This window comes from Podarcis cretensis (assembly GCF_951804945.1).
Source record: "Podarcis cretensis genome assembly, chromosome: 8".
Classification (NCBI taxonomy): domain Eukaryota; kingdom Metazoa; phylum Chordata; class Lepidosauria; order Squamata; family Lacertidae; genus Podarcis; species Podarcis cretensis.
In genome coordinates, this window is record NC_137177.1 from 69,330,442 (window position 1) to 69,348,363 (window position 17,922).

At 46.8% G+C, this 17,922-nt stretch overlaps 1 protein-coding gene across 1 annotated transcript; it reads right to left on the minus strand.

Moving 5' to 3' along the window:
• Positions 1 to 1,862: 1,862 nt before the first annotated feature.
• Positions 1,863 to 16,224, minus strand: LOC307222081 (arylacetamide deacetylase-like 4). The gene is made up of 4 exons (XM_079987152.1): positions 15,465 to 16,224; positions 13,209 to 13,425; positions 9,098 to 9,161; positions 1,863 to 2,870 (listed from the first exon to the last, which is right to left on the minus strand). The coding sequence occupies exons 1-4, from the start codon at positions 15,639 to 15,641 to the stop codon at positions 2,096 to 2,098; spliced, it is 1,233 nt and encodes a 410-aa protein (XP_079843278.1). The 5' UTR covers positions 15,642 to 16,224; the 3' UTR covers positions 1,863 to 2,095.
• Between the last annotated feature and the right edge of the window lie 1,698 nt (positions 16,225 to 17,922).

The following is a 17,922-nucleotide window of genomic DNA, read 5'->3' on the forward strand; positions in this document are numbered from 1 at the left end:
GAGCTCTTGATGGCTGTGTTCTCTTAATCTTATTCTCTCAGAAACAATTTTGAAAGGCAGATTGAAAAATGGAAGGAATTTTTTAGGATGGATAGAGGAGATTTTTTTAAAAAATCCAGACTACCCACCCTTACTGAGGCAGATATTATACAGTGGAATAGGAGACTAATTCAACACACACTGCAAAATATAATTACCACATATAAGAACTAGGAAGGTGAATCTAATCTCTTAGGTTTTTAGAGTCATTTCAGAAATATTCTGGGGGGGCACAAGAACTTAAGAAGCGCCTGCTGAACCAGGGTCATGGCCCAGCTAGTTCACTACCCAAAACAGGACCCAGGAACAAGAGCAGTTTCCTTTTCAGTGGCTGATATTGAGAAACATTCCAACCGTGGAAGCAGAGTGCAGACATCATGGCAATTGTTATAAGAATTCTGTAGTGTCATAAATAAAATGAATGTTCATAAGTGCACAAGTTACATTAAGTACATAAACCACATGACATAAACAGTACAGGAGATCAATCCTGAAGACATCGTGACTTGTAATGGCTCCAAATATTTCCTCTGCAGAAAGGGTCGTATTTTAGGTATGAATAGGGTAGCCTTGTGAACTGGACTCAAGAACAAAGATATTTACCATCTCAAAAGAATGGCCTAGACTGGCAGGATAAGGCAATCAGAAGCCTTATCAGGTATCGTGACAAACAGGAGATGAGCCACAGTCACACTTTTCTGTTGTAGACCATCTCTTTCTGTGAGGACACTGCTTGGTGGCTTAGGAACTGGAAGTTGGTGCTCCATGTTATATGAACATCCATATTAAGCTGGTGGGAGTTGTTATCAGGAGAGATGGTAATGAGGTATCATCTACATGTGGGTGACACCCATCTATTGTTCCCCATGCCATTAGACATCTTTATGAAGCTGCTGGGAATTGTTATCAGGAGAGATGCTGTGAGGGATCATCTACATGAGGATGATACCCATCTCTATCACTCTATTGCATCTAAATTAAGAATGGCAGTTGAAACAGATTCAAAGATATAGGTGTTATGTCTTCCAAGACCTTGATTCCACAAAGTGGGGAGATACACTGTCCTTTATAGGATAGTTCTGGACAGGGTATCTGAGAAGACAGCTCTTCCCACTCCCATCAACCCTGGTCACTTTGTACTTTGGATAAAGATGTGTTGATGGTGCCATACATCCCTGCAATAAAACATGGTGGGACTGTGTGCTTGGAGCACTCATGTTGCCACTTCTTTGGAATTCTCTTCCTTAAAACTTAATTGGGCCCCAACGATGTTACATTTTCTGTGCAATAGGCTCTATTCTGAGTAGGATTAGATAGAAACTTTATTTGCATTAGCCACTAACCATAGCAATAAGATAACAAATACTAGACAAAGCTAAATAGTTAGCTATACAAAATTCATTTGTGGAGGTTTACATCAATACAAATCGATAAAATATGTGAACCAATAGGTTTTCCTTTGATATATTTTTTAAGCAGAGGAATCTTCGAAAGTTGATCAACTCATAGATCCTATTCTAATTGCCTCTACTGAGTTTTTTGAAGTGTTTGCTGTCACCTTGGTTTCCAGACCATTGATCAGCCCAATCTCCTTGTTCTGCACAAATTCCAGCTTATCAATTATCCTAATTAAATTGTAGCACCCAGAACTGGACACAGTTCTCCTGGTCAAGGCAAAATGGAGTGGAACAATTCCTTCTCTTGATCTGGACACTATAATTCTGTTGATTCAGCCTAGAACAGCATTAGCAGTGCAGATCTCCAGCCAACTAATGTGTATTAAAAGGAAAATGGAAGAGGAAATAATATAGAAATGACATATATTAGAGCAAATTGTTTGGAATCCATATGAAGTAACCATGTTTCTTGGTGAAATTTCACACTAAAGTGCTGGTGAATTTTCATGAGGAATTCCCTGCTGCCCCAAAGAACCACATATTTCTACAGAATCATGGAGAACTAAACAGAAGATTGGAAAAATCAGAAACTATCAGAAGCCGACGTTGGCAGATTCTCCCCTCTTTATGAATGACTCACAAATTCAAGAGATTTCCTCTCATAAGTTTTTGACAAAGTCTACGATGCTGTCCATTAATTCAACTGCAGCGGGGAATGCAAAGATGAATCCTTTGAAGAAGTTTATCATCCCATGAAACCCATTCTCAACATGGAACCAGCTGACTTTCACCCCATTGTCCCCCAGACGTTTCTTGTACAGCAGTACGTCGTCTCGTACTACGTCGTACTCGCAGCTCACAATTAGGGTTTCAGGAAGCTTCTGGATGACAGAGTCCTCAGCAAAAAGGCAAGAAGAATCAGCTTCTAATGTCTCTGACAATTGCCTATAGACTTCAGGTTCATAAGGAGCAAGTGGGACTTGTTTGTAGCCTCTCCCCTTAAATCTCTCTGGAAGGTTGTCTGGACTCACCCACTTCCCATATTTCAGCCTCATTGAATCTGGCACATGAGAGCCCTTCAGGACCTGCCCTGCCAAAGAAGGGTCCTTTCCAAAGTACTTCAGGCCAAAGTAAACAAAACTTTCCCGGAACAAGAGGGGCATTGAACTGTTCTGCTGATAGGAAGGCAGATTGTAGTCCATAGTCTGTGTATAAGGATAGATGAGCACTTGAGCCCATAGCTTTGGAAGGTCTGATCTCTCCACCAATTTCTGGGCAACAACAGTAGCATAATTGCCCCCTGCACTGTCCCCACCAACAATGATCTTGGAAGGATCCACCCCATGGGAAGCTGCATTTTGAATTAAGTGTATGGTAGCAGCAAGGCAGTCCTTGTACTGAGTGGGAGGAAGATGCTCAGGAGACAGGCGGTAGCTGCAGAATAAAGCACAATTAAAGAGGTAAACTTCCAGAATCTTTTCCAAACACATTCATGATCACATAGAATTACAAGAAGAGCCTGCTGGATCAGTTGTAGCAGATACAATGCAGGTGAAAGTTAGCTGGCTTATGCCCTTAAAAAGCCGACTTTACTGGCTAGCAAAAGAGTGTAGGAAACGCTGGGGAAGCAAAACCATTTGCCGCTTGCAACTTTCCCTCCTCCTCCTGTTTAGATGCAGGGGGTGTTTCCCAGTCTCTTCCTGATTATACATTTAAAAGCCCTAACTGAACATTAGCCCCACTCCCGGATTGATTCCAGGCTGGATCTGGGTTGGGTGGTGTCAGGGAACTGCCATCAGTACTGGAGGGGGAGTGCAAAAGCCAGAGGGATTCCAGAGAGCGTCCAGGGATCGGGAGGAGCAGCCCATCTTCTGGGGAAGAGAATCAGCATAGCACGAGTGGAGAAGGGGGGCAGGTGGGGGAAGTGGTGAGGTGGTCCCATGACTCCTTGCCTGGGACCAGCGGGGAGAGTAGGGGTCCTCCGTTGCCCACACCCTCCCTGTGCAGAAGGCTTTCACGCAGAGAGGGTAGGCAGAGACTAGGCGTCAAAGAACTTCTTTGCTGGAAGAAGTTTAAGAAACGCCCACTCACAGATTCTGCCAGCGATTGTGTCAGCCATGGGTGAATGGCTGTCCGGACAGAAGAGGTTCACTTTGGCAGCCCAGCCAGGTATTTGCACCCAACCAGGGAGATAGGCACCTGCTTACGCACGAGCAACCACTAGAACCATTACAGCAATTCGTGAGTCCCTGACGTTGCTTGTGCGCAGCCCGGGGGAGGCAGCACGATGAGCCAGACAGAACCATCCGGAGAGACAGAGCAAGAAGCCATGGTGTGAGCTCTGGTCGAGAGGAATCGAGACCTGGAGGCACATGTCGCTACCCTGTCAGCGCGGCTGGAGGAGAGGCAGACTCAGGAAGTGCAGGTCAGAGCCACCCCGATAGGGAGGAAGGTCCCCGGGCTGTTAAATAAGTTTGGAGGAAAGCCCCAAGACTACAATGCCTTCCGAATGGAAATTCCATACGCTTTGGAATTGCAGAAAAATGACTTTGCTGATGACGGGGAGAGGGTGGCGTACATTATTGGACATCTGCAGGATGGGGCGCGCAAATGGATCAGGCCCTTGATGGCAACGGGGAATGATGCCTTAAAATATCTTAAAAGATTCTACCAGGCAATGGACGCAATTTTCTCCAGCAAGGTGGAGCAAAGTGTGACACGGAGGGAGCTGCTGGGGTGCAAGCAGGGGAGCCTGTCCGTCAGAAGCTACTGGTCGTGTTTTGCAATGTTAGTGCACAAGCTCGGGTGGAACCTGGACTCTGAACCGGTACAAACGCTGTTTGAAGCAGGTTTGGATCCCAAAGTGAAAGACGAGTTGTCCAGAGCGCCCCGCCCGCGGTTGATGGATGAGCTCACAAAGACTGTGCATGTGATTGGTGTACACCAGGAAGCACAGGCTCAGGAAAAGCGGGAGATAAGGGGGAGCGTTTCCATGGCAACTGCATTCCTGAGATGCCGAGGGAGCCTTCCCAGGTGGCAGAGCCAATGGAAATTGATGGAGCGCGCGCGCGCAAAGTTTCAAACGCTAATGAAGGCCGGAAAAAGGAGGGGAAGGAGTGGAAAACTACCAAGAAGTGTTTCCTCTGTCAGTGGCCAGGACATTTTGCAAAGGTCTGTCCCCAATGAAAGGCCTGGCAAGGCATGATGGGGACAGCAGGCCACGACGAGAAGGGGGAGGAGGGGCCAGTGCAGGGAAACGAGAAAGCCTGGCTGCCGACCAGCAGGGACAGCAGCCAGGCCAGTGACCAATAGAAGTGCCCCGGCTATAGCCATTGAAGTGGTGCTAGAACTCCCAAGTGGGCACCCAGTCAAGGTGAATGGGCTGCTGGATTCTGGCAGCTCGTGTAATTTCTTCAGTAGAGACTTCGCTCTGGAGCACCAGCTCCACCTGTTGCCACTAGATTTCCCCTTGCAGGTGACCACCATTGATGGCAGGGAACTTCTGGGAGGGGAAGTGACACACCAGACACCACCAATGCGGATGAGTGTTTCCAGGCACATGGAAAACGTGGCCTTTCACGTGGCCACGCTGGCAGGACCCCCAATAATACTAGGAATGATCTGGCTGGCACTACATGACCCAGTGGTGTCATGGCATCAGCGGTCGCTCACCTTTGGGTCAGCTTACTGTTTAGAACACTGCCTGGGAGGAAAGGAACCAAGAATGACTGTGGCCAGGGTGGCTGGGGTGGCCCTGGAGGAAAGGGGGCGGGTGCCACCGCAATATGCAGATTTGAAGGAGGTCTTCAGAGAGAGAGAGGCGGATAGACTGCCCCCCCACAGACCATATGACTGCCAAATCAACCTGCTTCTGGGGGCCCAGTTACCGGTGGGTAAGCTGTATGCCATATCCAACTGGGAGATGGAGGAGTTGAGGCAGTTTATTGACAACAACTTGAAAAGGGGCTTCATAAGGGAATCGAAGGCAGTGTGTGTGTGGGGGGGAGTCCAGTGTTCTTTGTGGACAAAAAATCAACCAATCAGCCCAGACTTGTGGTGGACTACCGCCGTTTGAATTTGGTGTCAGAACCCGTGACTTTCCCAATGCCCAGAATCGACGATATTCTGACACATGTGAGGCAGGGAAAGATTTTTACCAAGCTGGACCTAAGGGGGGGCATACAATCTGATTAGAATACGGGAGGGGGACAAATGAAAAACAACCATGTTCACCCACCTGGGGGCTTTTGAGTATTTAGTTATGCCATTTGGATTACAATCGGGATCCGCCTGCTTTCAATCCTTCATGCACCATGTGGTGGGGCCACTGCTGTACAAGAATTGCATGGCCTTTTTGGATGACGTCTTAATCTATTTGGAGAATGAAGCGCAACACGTCAAGGATGTCAGGGAGGTGCCACAGAGATTGAAGAAGCATCAGTTGTGGGTCAAGCTGGAAAAAATTCCAATTCCACGCCCAGGAGGTCGAGTTCCTAGGATACAGGTTGTCAGACAAGGGACTGGCCATGGACCCAGGCAAGGTGAAGGCAGTGCTGGAATGGAAGGCCCCCAAAAACCGAAAGGATGTGCAGAGGTTCCTAGGCTTCAGCAACTTCTACAGGAAGTTCATAAGGAACTTCGCCCACTTGACAGCACCCATTACGGATTGTCTCAGTAGCAAAAAGAAGTTCACATGGACAGAGGATGCGCAGCAATCCTTTGAGGAATTGAAGAAGGCGTTCGCCTCGGAAGAGCAGCTCCTGCACGTGGATCCGGAGAAGCCCATGAGACTGGAGACGGACACGTCCGACCACATGATTGGAGCAGTATTGTTGCAACCAGGGTCCAAGGAGAACTGGAGACCATGTGCCTTTTTCTCCCAGAAGCTGAGCAAGTCGGAGCAAAACTACACGGTGTATGACTGGGAACTGCTTGCTATTTACTCGGCATTTCGTCAATGGAGACACTTCTTGATAGGGGCGCGGCACAAGATCCAGGTCCGAACTGACCACAAGAACCTGGAATACTGGCGGACCGCGCGAGTGCTTAACCAGAGACAGATCAGATGGTCCCAGGAGTTCGCCAAGTTTTTCTTCGAGATACAATACGTGCTGGGAGAGGAAAATGTTAGGGTGGATGCACTCTCCAGGAAACCGGAATACATGGAGGGGGAAGGGCCTCTGGAGGCCAGGCACGTGTTCCCCGAGGACTGGTGGGGGGGGGAACGTTGGTGGGTAAACAAGAGCTAGCAGGGCTCACCCGAGATGATGGTTTGCTCAGACTAAAATCAGGGTGCTCAGAGGTGGAAAGGAAGACAATGGGGGGGTTTGAGGAAAAGGAAGGGCTACTGTACTACAAGGGGGCACTGTATGTACCAGGAGAGGCATTGAGGGGCAAAATACTGAGGCAGCTCCATGACAATCCAATAGCTGGGCACTTTGGACAGCACAAGACCATGCTACTAGTTACCAGGCAATTCTGGTGGCCAAAGGTGAGGGAGGACGTACGAGAATATGTACGAGGGTGCGACCAGTGCCAGAGGGCAAAGGGGGAAAGCACTGCCCCCGCAGGGTTACTGGAACCCTTACCAACACCGGAAAGGCCCTGGGAGGTGGTGTCCATTGATTTTATGACAGATCTGCCCAAGTCAAGGGGAAAGTCAGCGGTCATGGTAGTGGTCAATCTGCTGACTAAAATGTGCCATTTCGTAGCATGTTTGCATGCAGTGTCGGCAGAGGAGACAGCCAGGCTGTTTGTGGACCACATTTTCAGGCTGCATGGCACCCCATTGAGGGTAATCTCAGATCGCAGAAAACAATTTACTTCCCGGTTCTGGCGGAGGCTCATGAGCTTACTGCAGGTCGAGGTGAGCTTCTCGACGGCACGGCACCCAGAAACCAACGGGCAGGCCGAAAGAGCAAACGGTATACTCCAGCAGTACCTACGCTGCTATGTCAGCGAGAGGCAGAACGATTGGGTAGAGAAATTGGCATTGGCTGAATTTGCGTACAACAAGGCTGAACACGTGTCCACGGGATTGAGCCCTTTCATGGCCAATTACGGGTGTCACCCCAGGGCCTTCCCAGGGAGGGGGGAGGAAGGATAGAGTGTACCTGCGGCTGAGCAATTTGCCAAAGAAATGGAGGCATTACACCAGCAACTCAGGCTGAACTTGGAGAGGGCCAAGGAAGTTTACAAGAGGCAGGCAGACAGGCACCGTCGGGAGGGGGAGGCCATATGGGTGGGAGACCGGGTGTGGTTGTCGTCCCAAGGGTTGTCCCTAAAGGGAAGGTGCAAGAAGCTGGGGCCCTTTGAGGTAATACAGCAGGTCAACACAGTGGCATTCAAACTCAAGTTGCCCGACAGCATGAAGATACATTGGGTGTTCCATAGGTCCCTACTTTCACAGTACAGGGAGGGGCGGGAATTCCCAGAAAGGGAGGGAGGGGTTAGCACCCACCCGTGGGTAGAGGAGAGGGAACTCTGTAACGAAGCTACGGAAATACTTGATTCGAGGTGGCAGGGTCACCAGGTAGAGTACTTGGTAGCCTGGGAGGGAGAACCCAAGTCGGAAAACACCTGGGTCCCTGCTGAATCAATCACGGATGGGTATCTGGTGGAAGAGTTTCATGGTTTGTTCCTGGATAGACCTAAACCATTAGCTAGATTCTGGGAGGAAGAATTCGGAACCACAGACGACGAAGGGGACTCTGCGGGGTTTCCTGCCTCCGAGGAGGAGGTGTCCGAGGGAGGTGTCCGAGGGAGAGGAATCAAACTGGGAGGTTCGACCAGCTGGAAGAGATACGAGGGGATGGGAGGCCGGTTTTGAATCCTCAGAACATGATGACAGTTCTTTCAGGGGGTTCCCCGCATCGTCGGTTGAAGAGAGAGAGGAGGAGGTATCGGAAGATCGTGCCGGGGTGAGAGGGGTCCTGAGGAGGGGGTGGATGTCAGGGAACTGCCATCAGTACTGGAGGGGGAGCGCAAAAGCCAGAGGGATTCCAGAGATCGTCCAGGGATCGGGAGGAGCAGCCCATCTTCTGGGGAAGAGAATCAGTGTAGCACCAGTGGAGAAGGGGGGCAGGTGGGGGAAGTGGTGAGGTGGTCCCATGACTCCTTGCCTGGGACCAGCGGGGAGAGTAGGGGTCCTCCGTTGCCCACGCCCTCCCTGCGCAGAAGGCTTTCATACAGAGAGGGTAGGCGGAGACAAGGCATCAAAGAACTTCTTTGCTAGAAGAAGTTTAAGAAACGCCCACTCACGGATTCTGCCAGCAATTGAGTCAGCCATGGGTGAGTGGCTGTCCAGAGAGAAGAGATTCACTTTTGCACCCAGCCAGGGAGATAGGCACCTGCTTACGCACGAGCAACCCCTAGAACCATTACAGGTGGTCTCCAAGTTGAGGCTGATCTGGAGGCCCTGGTTAGGGGTGCTGTGCAAGGCTTTAAGCCCAGTTCATAGTCCCCCAATGGAAGCGAGCGTGTTCATGTCTTAAGCACATGAAGCTCTGATTTTAAATCACAGAACAGAATGTTGACAGGTTTCGTGGGGAGCCTCTTTCTGCTGCAGGGAATATGGCCAGGGATGCCAGCCTGAAATACAGCAGCATGCTGGGCCCCTACACTCTTTCCCCATGAAAGGCCATGTGGTTGTGTTTACTTACCCAACAGACACAACCACTGAATCACTCTCCTTGGCAATCTTGCTGCAGACATCTTCGTAGAATGCTAGCAAGTTGGGAGGGAAATTCAAAATTGGGAAGCAATTATGTGGAAGATATATCTAACGAAAGGAAGCTGTTTCTCAACCCAGGGATGATGCATTCACAGAAATCCCACTGAAATGCATGTACATAAGTCACAGCAGAACCTGAAGAATGACACCTTTGGCTTCCATTGCTCTACATCAGGGATCAGCAACCTTTTTCAGCCGTGGGCCGGTCCACCGACCCTCAGACCATGTGATGGGCCAGACTATATGGGGGGGGGGATGAATGAATTCCTATGGCCCACAAATAACCCAGAGATGCATTTTAAATGAAGGCACACATTCTACTCATGTAAAAATGCACTGATTCCCAGACCGTCAACGGGCCAGATTGAGAAGGTGATTGGGCCACATCCGGCCCACAGGCCTTAGTTTGCCTACCCCTGCTCTAGATGCTGAGAGACTGCAACTCCCAGTAATCACAGGCAGGGATGTCACACTTACCTTCAGTTTTCTACCTGCCCAGGGTTTCCAGCAACTGCTAGGCAGAAGCACTGCTGCCTCCAATCTTGCCTCAAAAAGCACATTTTTTGCAAAGTAATCTTCCCTTTCATACAATATTGGTACATGCGATATTCACTGACATAAGCCTTTTTATGCCCCGTGAACATCCCATTGCTAGAGAGCTGCATTGTAAGCATCAGAGACTGACTTTGGGTTCACAAATTGCTTCCCAAACTGCAAATTAAATAGATTCACATATAAAAACAAATTGAACAACATTACAACCTCCCACCCCCTCCCCCAGACACAAACAAATCTTCAATTTAAGAGATATGGGGCATGGTGTCTGGGATAAAGCAGGGTGAGACGCTTGGGAGTGGTCTGATTCTGAGAATGAGGCTGACTCTGAGAATGAGACATTGCAAGACCAGGGAAAAGAGTCGGCGGAAGAAGATTGGAGGAAATTTAAAGATTATTTGCAGAAATATGGCAAAATTAATGAATGTTAGAATGTTGTTGGACAGAAATTAAGTGGTTACCAGCTGTAAAGTAAAAATGGAGTAATAAGCTAAAATAAGTTACAAATAAGTTATAATAAGGATTTGCTGAATGAAGATTTGAACTGGAATACAAAAGGGGGAGGTAAGAGGAGGTTCGAGAAACAAGGTAACAGAAATAAGTTGTGGAAATTATATCTGTTTTGTTTTGATTTGTTTTTTCGTTTTTCTTTTTTTATTGTGTATTTTTGTACTTTTGTATTTTTGTTTTTTGTACTAAACTGGAAAATTTAATAAATATCTATTATATAAAAAAAAGAGAGAATGAGACATTGCAGCCTCAGGCAAGGCAAGGGTGGGTTTACTTGGCCCTCCTTCCTTCTCAGTCCTATGAAGCCGGCAGAGTAACAAAGGCAGGGAGTTTGCGGCTTCAGAATGTTGGGGGGGGGGGGAGAGATGTCCTGGAAGAGGATACTAGAGTAGAGCTCTCAGAGGAATCTTCGCTGGACAGCGAGGGGGGAGGATGCCCAAATTCTCCTCAGTTGGAGTGGAAGGTGAACATGCTAAGTACGGGGGAAAGGGGAAAGATCGTATCTTGTCTCCCTTTGTGCTGTCTGAGAAATGGAAACTCAGATTGAGCACTTCGTATCGGAGAATGACAGGCTGTCAGAGCTGCCTCTAGGTCCCAGCTCACAGAGGACCAACGCTAGGCTGTCGTAATGTACAAAAGTCTTTATTGAAGTTCAATTTCCATTTCAAAGCCGCAGCGCGCAGCCCTACATCTTAAACCCTAGATCGGCGAAGTCCCGTCTGAGTCTCCTCCCCTCTGACACCAGTTTAAGATCCTAGCCCTGCTCCACCTTTTCCGCTGCTCTCTCCTCTTCTGGGTCCTCCTGCCCGCTGGGGCATTGCCCTTTCTGGACTCTTCCAACGCTGAGTCGCTTAGCTCCTCCCCCTGCTTCCTGCGGGCTTTAGGACCCGGTTCCCAATCCTCATTCTCTGCTGTCCCGCACTCCTGTACATTTGAACTTGCCTCTCGCGCCAACCCAGTGACCTTTCTCCTAACCGTTACACTACTTCGGTCACTGCTTCCCTCTTCCGGGATACTGGCCGGATGTGACCTCCCCTCCGTTGTCCGACTTTCTGATGGAGGCGTGGTCAGCCCTGCCTCATCTTCTCTCCCTGGTGGGGAATGCACTGGCCCCGATCCTTGGGAATCTTCCCCCCCACTCTGCTCTGGTGGGGAAGCTGGTCCTGATTTCCAACTACTGCTCTGGGAGTCCCTGCTGCCCCCTTGCTCCTGGGGCATTCCCCTTGGGAACCCCCTACCCCTGGCCACTGGCGCCCCCTTCTGTGAATCTTCCGATTCGCTGGAGAGGCTCATGGAATCCCTCGGTCCACTGTCCTTTTCTCCTACGCTCCCCTCGGATTCTTCCCCTCCGCTCTCCATCTCCTCTCTTCCCTGTGCCTCTGCTCCTGAGCCCCTGACACAGGCGTTTGCCATGTTCTGTGATTTTGAACTGTAAATAAACGTACATAAATTTTGCAGAGGCCCGTTAATTCTTATCAGACCTCTTTGCCTGCCTGAGATCATTACACGCAGATCCATGAGTTGCAAGCTTTCACTGAAATAAGATGTTATCGTTTGTATTCATATATGCAAACCTATTTCAATTTTCAGAGACAGGAAAAACAAACTTGTTATAAGAACCTCCCAAATCTCCACCTTAGAAGAAATCTGCCTAGCTGTTGAAGTGAGGGAGCATGGGAGTTGTATTCCAGGAAGCAAGATCTTGGATGGGCACAGGTGCCCCCCATCCCCCCAAATATGAATGTCTGTAGTAATAGCAAGCTCTTGCAAGAGGTTGTGTCACAGTCTCCTGACTTCCAATTTCTTCATGTGTGACTTAATCCTAGCTTTCCTTCCTCCCGCAGTTCCTGCTTCATAGGCTCTTGCAATGGAAGGCTACTGAATGGGACTTGTTAACTGCCAACCTATTACATTGCAATTGGTCTTGTGAGATGAAACCTGGTGTGAGTCCAGTTCTCTCAACCACTCATATTGTCCCTAAGAGATGGGAAAAAGCCATTCTGCATTAGGCCAAAGGCCCAGCCAGCCCAGCCTTGTGTTCTCCCCAAGGCCAACCAGATGTCAGCAGGAGGCCCACAAAGAGAGCTTGTCTGCAACAGCACTCTGCTCACCTGCATGGGGAAATTTTGGGCGTGATGGCAGGCGATTTGGGGAACTCTGATAACAAGTTTGTTGTTTTGTGTATCTGAAAGTAGCACTGCTATTTGCCAACTTGTAAAATTGTGATTGGTTTTCTGAGATGGAAACCTGGCGGAGGTCCAGTTTCGGGTTACGGGTTTCGGAAAGCTGACCTGTGTATGCAGATAAATTAGCACATGTGGGTGTGGTGGGTGAGTGTGGGATTTGGTCGGGTGTAAATGAGGGGGTGGCTGGGGGTGGGATAGTGGCTGGGTTGGTAAGCAGAGCAATCTGGAACATCAACCTATTAGATACATGTTTGTGAACCTCTTTGAGGTTCTATGAAATCAAGTGTTATATGAATTTTATGAAAGGAATGAGTCGGTATCAGCAGTGGGGGGCATCTGTCCCTCCCCCAGGGGCTGCTTGCTGGAGTGCATCTCCCTGGTTCCCTGGCCATTGACAACTAGAGACGTAGGATCTGGGAAGCCATGAGAACAAGAGGGTCCATGTGTATAAATTAACAAATGCAAATCTAAAGCACACGTGTGCCCCTTGTCTCTTCAGGAACTTCCACCAACACTCTTGTATTTCAGCCCCGTAAACCTCTCTTCCAATGATATCTGAAGCACTTCTACCCAGAAAGCAGATTCCAACTAAGCATTAGAAACACCTTTCTGATGATAAGAGTTGTTCGACAGGGAACTGCCTCCCTTTGGAGGTGGCGAGCTCTCTTTGGCTGGAGGTTTGACAATAGAGGTTTCACACCATTTCTAGGATTCTACAGGGGCTTACTTCAGTTCAATGGCGCTTGCCTCTAGGTAAGTGTTCATAGGCTCACAGCTTTAATCTCTTACCGATGCTCCCAGTCATCCCAGCACCTCCATGGAAGAACACAAATCCTTTCCTTGGGCCAGCAGATGGTGTTTTGGGCTGATAAACCCTCACAGGCACCCCGTCGAAAAGCAGATCTTTGGAAGAGAGGCTGGGATCCGCTCTTGGATTCCAGAAATTCATGAGGACGTGGATAACGGCAACCTGTCTGCAGACACCCAGCAGTTCAAGGCACTTCCCCTGTTGGGCAAAGAAAAGTCTCATGAAAATAGTGCCCACATTTGCAACCTATTCACAAGGGGTGGTATCCAAATAAGTCCTATTTAAAGTAGACCCATGGAAATGAATGAGCCCATGTTAGCCAAGTCGATTAATTTCAATTGGTCAGCTTAAAATTGGTCACCCCAACCTAAACACCTGCCAAGGTACAGAGGCAAAAGAAGCTGGGAAACAGGGGGGCCCACCAGGTGGCGTGTTGGAAGATGGCCGACAAAAATATCTTTCTGACCCATACGAGGTAATTAAGGGGCTGCTATGGGAAGTAGGCAGCCTTCCCTTCCCCCCAGGATGTGGTGGGACCCTGTCTTGCCAGTGGTGTACACAATGCACCCCCTGATCCGAGAGATGGGGGTGCCAAACACTTGGCACGAGCCCTCGGTGAAGTCAGCTCTTCCTGACGCCGATTCCAATTAGCGCGTGCTGGTTGCTTCAGCTCGGAATTATAATTGGAAACATACGATTGGAATGGAAGCTGAAGCACATACATCAAGTAAAGCTCGAGATAAGGCTGCTGATTAATGGATCTCTGTGACCAGGGGTGATGGACAGATAAGTAAATCTTCTGATGAATCACCACTAGGAGACTGTATGTTTGGAACGATGGGGGGGTAGAGGAAAAAAACTCTTTTTTCTTTACACGATGTGATATTAATAACCCTTCACCCCAGAAAGAAATAAGATCATCGCATTTTTATCAATCATAAGCAGGATTTTAAGAACTGTGTGGGGATGGATTACAACAGGAGAGAAGACTGGTGAACGGTGAGAAAGAGGAAAATTTTTATGACGCATTTGAAAAATGGCGTCTCACCAAGACAGGCTTGCCGGAGAAAGAAGGACAGGGGGGAGGAGAATCAGGATCGTTTGAAAGATAAGGAGTACTGGAATGCAAGTTTGACCTGACAGAGCCCCCTGATCTGTTTGATATATTGTTTGATATATCTGGCTAGCCTGTGGAAAAATAAAGGACAGAACAAAGGTTAACTTTGTTCATGGAAGCGTTGAACAGAGGCTGTCCCGGAGAGAGATAGTTTTTGAAGAGTACAAAACCCACACAGAGACGCCAATTTTCAGTCTGCTTGTGAGAACTATCAGAGATTGCAAAGAAAGGAATATATGATAACAACAAGATGAGAAAGAAAGTAATACAGGACTATCCGGATCGAACTGGATAGAACTGTCTAATTAAAGCAGTAAAATATGTGATGCCTGGAGTTATCCGGAATTTTGGACTCGTGACAAGCTTGTATGGGTACCCTCAACAAAAAATTTAAAATTTGGCTGTATAATTTGGAACTAATGTGATTTGATTAATGTGATGTGATTGGCCTGTTAATAAAAATTATTTATATATTAAAAAAGAAGCTGGGAAACAAGCTAAGCTTTAGAGGAACAATCCACAATCTCCTTGCTAACCTATGAGACCATATTTGCTTTCCTGAAGAAACCGTGACGTAAAGAAAATATGGCTTTTTCTCTCTTTGTGTGTCCTTCTATAGGCTGAAAGGAAGCCCTTGTTGAATGTGATAATATATATATATATATATATATTCAAGTGAATTCATTGATTTTACTGATTTCATTATGCATGTTGGATTAAGCAGTATATGAATTACTTAAATATATAAACTGTTATTTATTATTTTTAATTAAATAAATATACTGCCCTTCATGAAAGGATCTCAGGGTGGTTCACAGCAAAAAAAAATGCAAGATAAAAACCCAAAATACACAATGAAAGAACAAAGCAGACCAATAACACCTTTAAAAGATATAGAAATGTTTTTGCCTGGTGCCTACAGATAAGTATTATTAACTCTAATAATAATAATACATTTCTTAATCACCTTTCCCATAAGAACATAAGAAGGACCTGCTGGCTCAACTAACGGCTCATTCAGTCCCCACTTACCGCAGTGAAGCTTATTAACTCTAATAATAATAATACATTTCTTAATCACCTTTCCCATAACTAACGGCTCATTCAGTCCTCAACTTACCGCAGTGAATGCCATTATGGCAAGACAGTGAAGACCTCGAAGCTTTAATGGACTGTCAAATCCAGGTGGAATTTCACTCCTGGAAAAATCATAGTAAATCGCCCAGGAGAGGAGAGACAGGGAAGGAATCCCTATAACTCCAATCAACCCCAGCAGCAGGCTCTGAAGAAGCTCCATTTCTCCGTTCCAAAGAGTGAGATGCAAACACTGAGCTAAACTGTCAGCATTTGCTGCTGTTTAACACCACCAGTGGTATCTATACACAGCCGGTTGTAGGTTGGTTGATGAACTGTTTCACAATTAGAACACAGAATTCTATGTAGATGTGATATCCATCAGAACACCAAGAACAATTTCATGGGTCAGGTTGGCACAATTAGTGGTGCCCTATTCAGGAATTTCAAGTCCAGTCACCGAACCATCCAGCTCCATGTAAGGCTCTTCAGTTTTACATACCGTGGGTGTTTGTTGACTGAAGTTCAAAACATCCCTACCCAGCTTAACCCAATAGTCAGGAATAGTGGGAGTTCTAGTCCATGGTGGAAGAGGATTTGTGTGCACTTCCTGGCCCAAGATCTCCAAGGCTTCCGACACAAGTCCCATTCCTACCTAAGCCCCTGGATATTGAAATCATGGGCTCTGCTCCTCATAGATAAATGCAACTTCATGTTGAAATGAAGTATATCTGTGCATGGACGCAGCCAGGATTTATGTTGGGGTGACAGGACACCCACCTGCCATCGTCCTCTGTCTGGCTCTGTCTAGCAGATTCCAAATGATACGACTCAACAGCAATTGCTTTAAAATACTTCCTTTTGACCCAAAGTGCTCAGCAAAAAATAATAATAAATAAATTACACTGAGAATTCTGCACAAATTTCCCAATCTTCTTTAAAATTGGTCTTTCTGATCTCTGATTTTGCACATCAAACTTGCCAATTCAACATATTCTATCAATTTCAGCTGTCCTTTTATTTTTTGGTAGGTACTACCTCATATCACCATTTCTGTGCATATGATTTTCATTCTGCCATTGTTGCATAAGGAAACAGATTTACCTGGGTTTGGGGGGGGGGGGATATCTGCTCCAGTTATCCCTAGTATAAAAGCTTCCCGCCAACAAAATCTACCCAAATCATCAGTGATTTGAAAAATAGGAAGGAAAATAAAACATTAACATCAGAGATTCATGTGATTAATGAGTATATTTTGCAAAATTACAAAGAACACGCCTTTTTATATTTCTTTTTTTAAAAAAACAACAACAAAAACTTCTTTTTCACATTCCTCCTTTCTTTCCTATGCACTTTTGCGTGTACACTCTGTAAGTATAACCTATGTCTGTGCTCCACTGTCATCATTGACCTTATCCAGGTCTTTACTCTCCACCAGGTATTGAATAACTGCTCTATGGTACAACTGGCGCATGTCTTGGCAAGAGTCAGGACATGTTTAAGATGTCTAATGGAACAATATTAAAATGTGAACCGATGTGAGCAATCATGATGCTTAAGATAATATATGAGATAGAGTACTCTTATTTTCTTACATTAAATTGCTTAATGTTAATAATAATAATAACAATAATGATAACGATAATTTTATTATTTGAACTCCATCCATTTGAATGGATGGCTCCAGCCAATCTTGGTGGCTTCCAACACACACACACACACACACACACACACACACACACACACAACAAAACATTAAACATTAAAAGCTTCCCTATACGGGGAAGCCTTCACATGACTTCTAAAAGCTGTGTAGTTAACTGTCATGTGACAAAGACTCATGAGAGCAGAAGCAGCAAAGCAGGCTGGGAAGTGCTGGGACTGCACAATCATTTGGGCCTACTAAAGTTATTCAGGCCTAACTGCTAACTGATGAGTCACTCTGACATGTGACTTAGCAGCCAGTTTCTTTTTTGTGCTCTCTGTAAGATTTCAGTGAGAGTCTGTCTGCTTCAGCTGTGAACAGAGTCAGTATGTAATCTCAATCAAACTGTTTGGGACCATGATGTTTATGAAGAAGTTTATTTTAACTCAGTAAAGCTTTTATTCTTTAAAACTCTGCATTATTAATGTACGCTGCACGTCAGGTTATGGGACCCAGTGTTTTATGGATGGTGAATGGCTAAAGCTGGAGAATCAGGGTGCTGTTGGTGAGGACCTCGAAGGGACTGAAGTGGTGAGGCCGCGTACCGAAAAAGCAGACCTGGTGCAGCAAGGAACAGAAGCCATGTCAGCTAAGCAACCTGCGCAGTTTATTATTAATCTTGGCAACACTGCCCAGATGGAATGTCTGAATGGTAAGAACTACCTGACTTGGGCTCTCAAGCTTGAACTGGTTCTAAAACGTGATAGACTTTGGCACTGTGTGGAAACTGGTTTGAATCCACAACCCTCTGAGCAGGAACGTGAAGAGGATGATAGAGCCAGAGCACACTTTGTTGACT

What these genes read in the sequence shown, in the direction of transcription:
- LOC307222081 (XM_079987152.1), bottom strand. Translation starts at nt 15,641, where the DNA reads ATGGAGCTTCTTCAGAGCCTGCTGCTGGGGTTGATTGGAGTTATAGGG. An exon ending in CCATAATGGCATTCACTGCG is followed by an intron (nt 13,426 to 15,464) that starts GTAAGTTGAGGA and finishes TTTGCCCAACAG; the next exon opens with GGGAAGTGCCTTGAACTGCT. An exon ending in TGGGATGACTGGGAGCATCG is followed by an intron (nt 9,162 to 13,208) that starts GTAAGAGATTAA and finishes CCAACTTGCTAG; the next exon opens with CATTCTACGAAGATGTCTGC.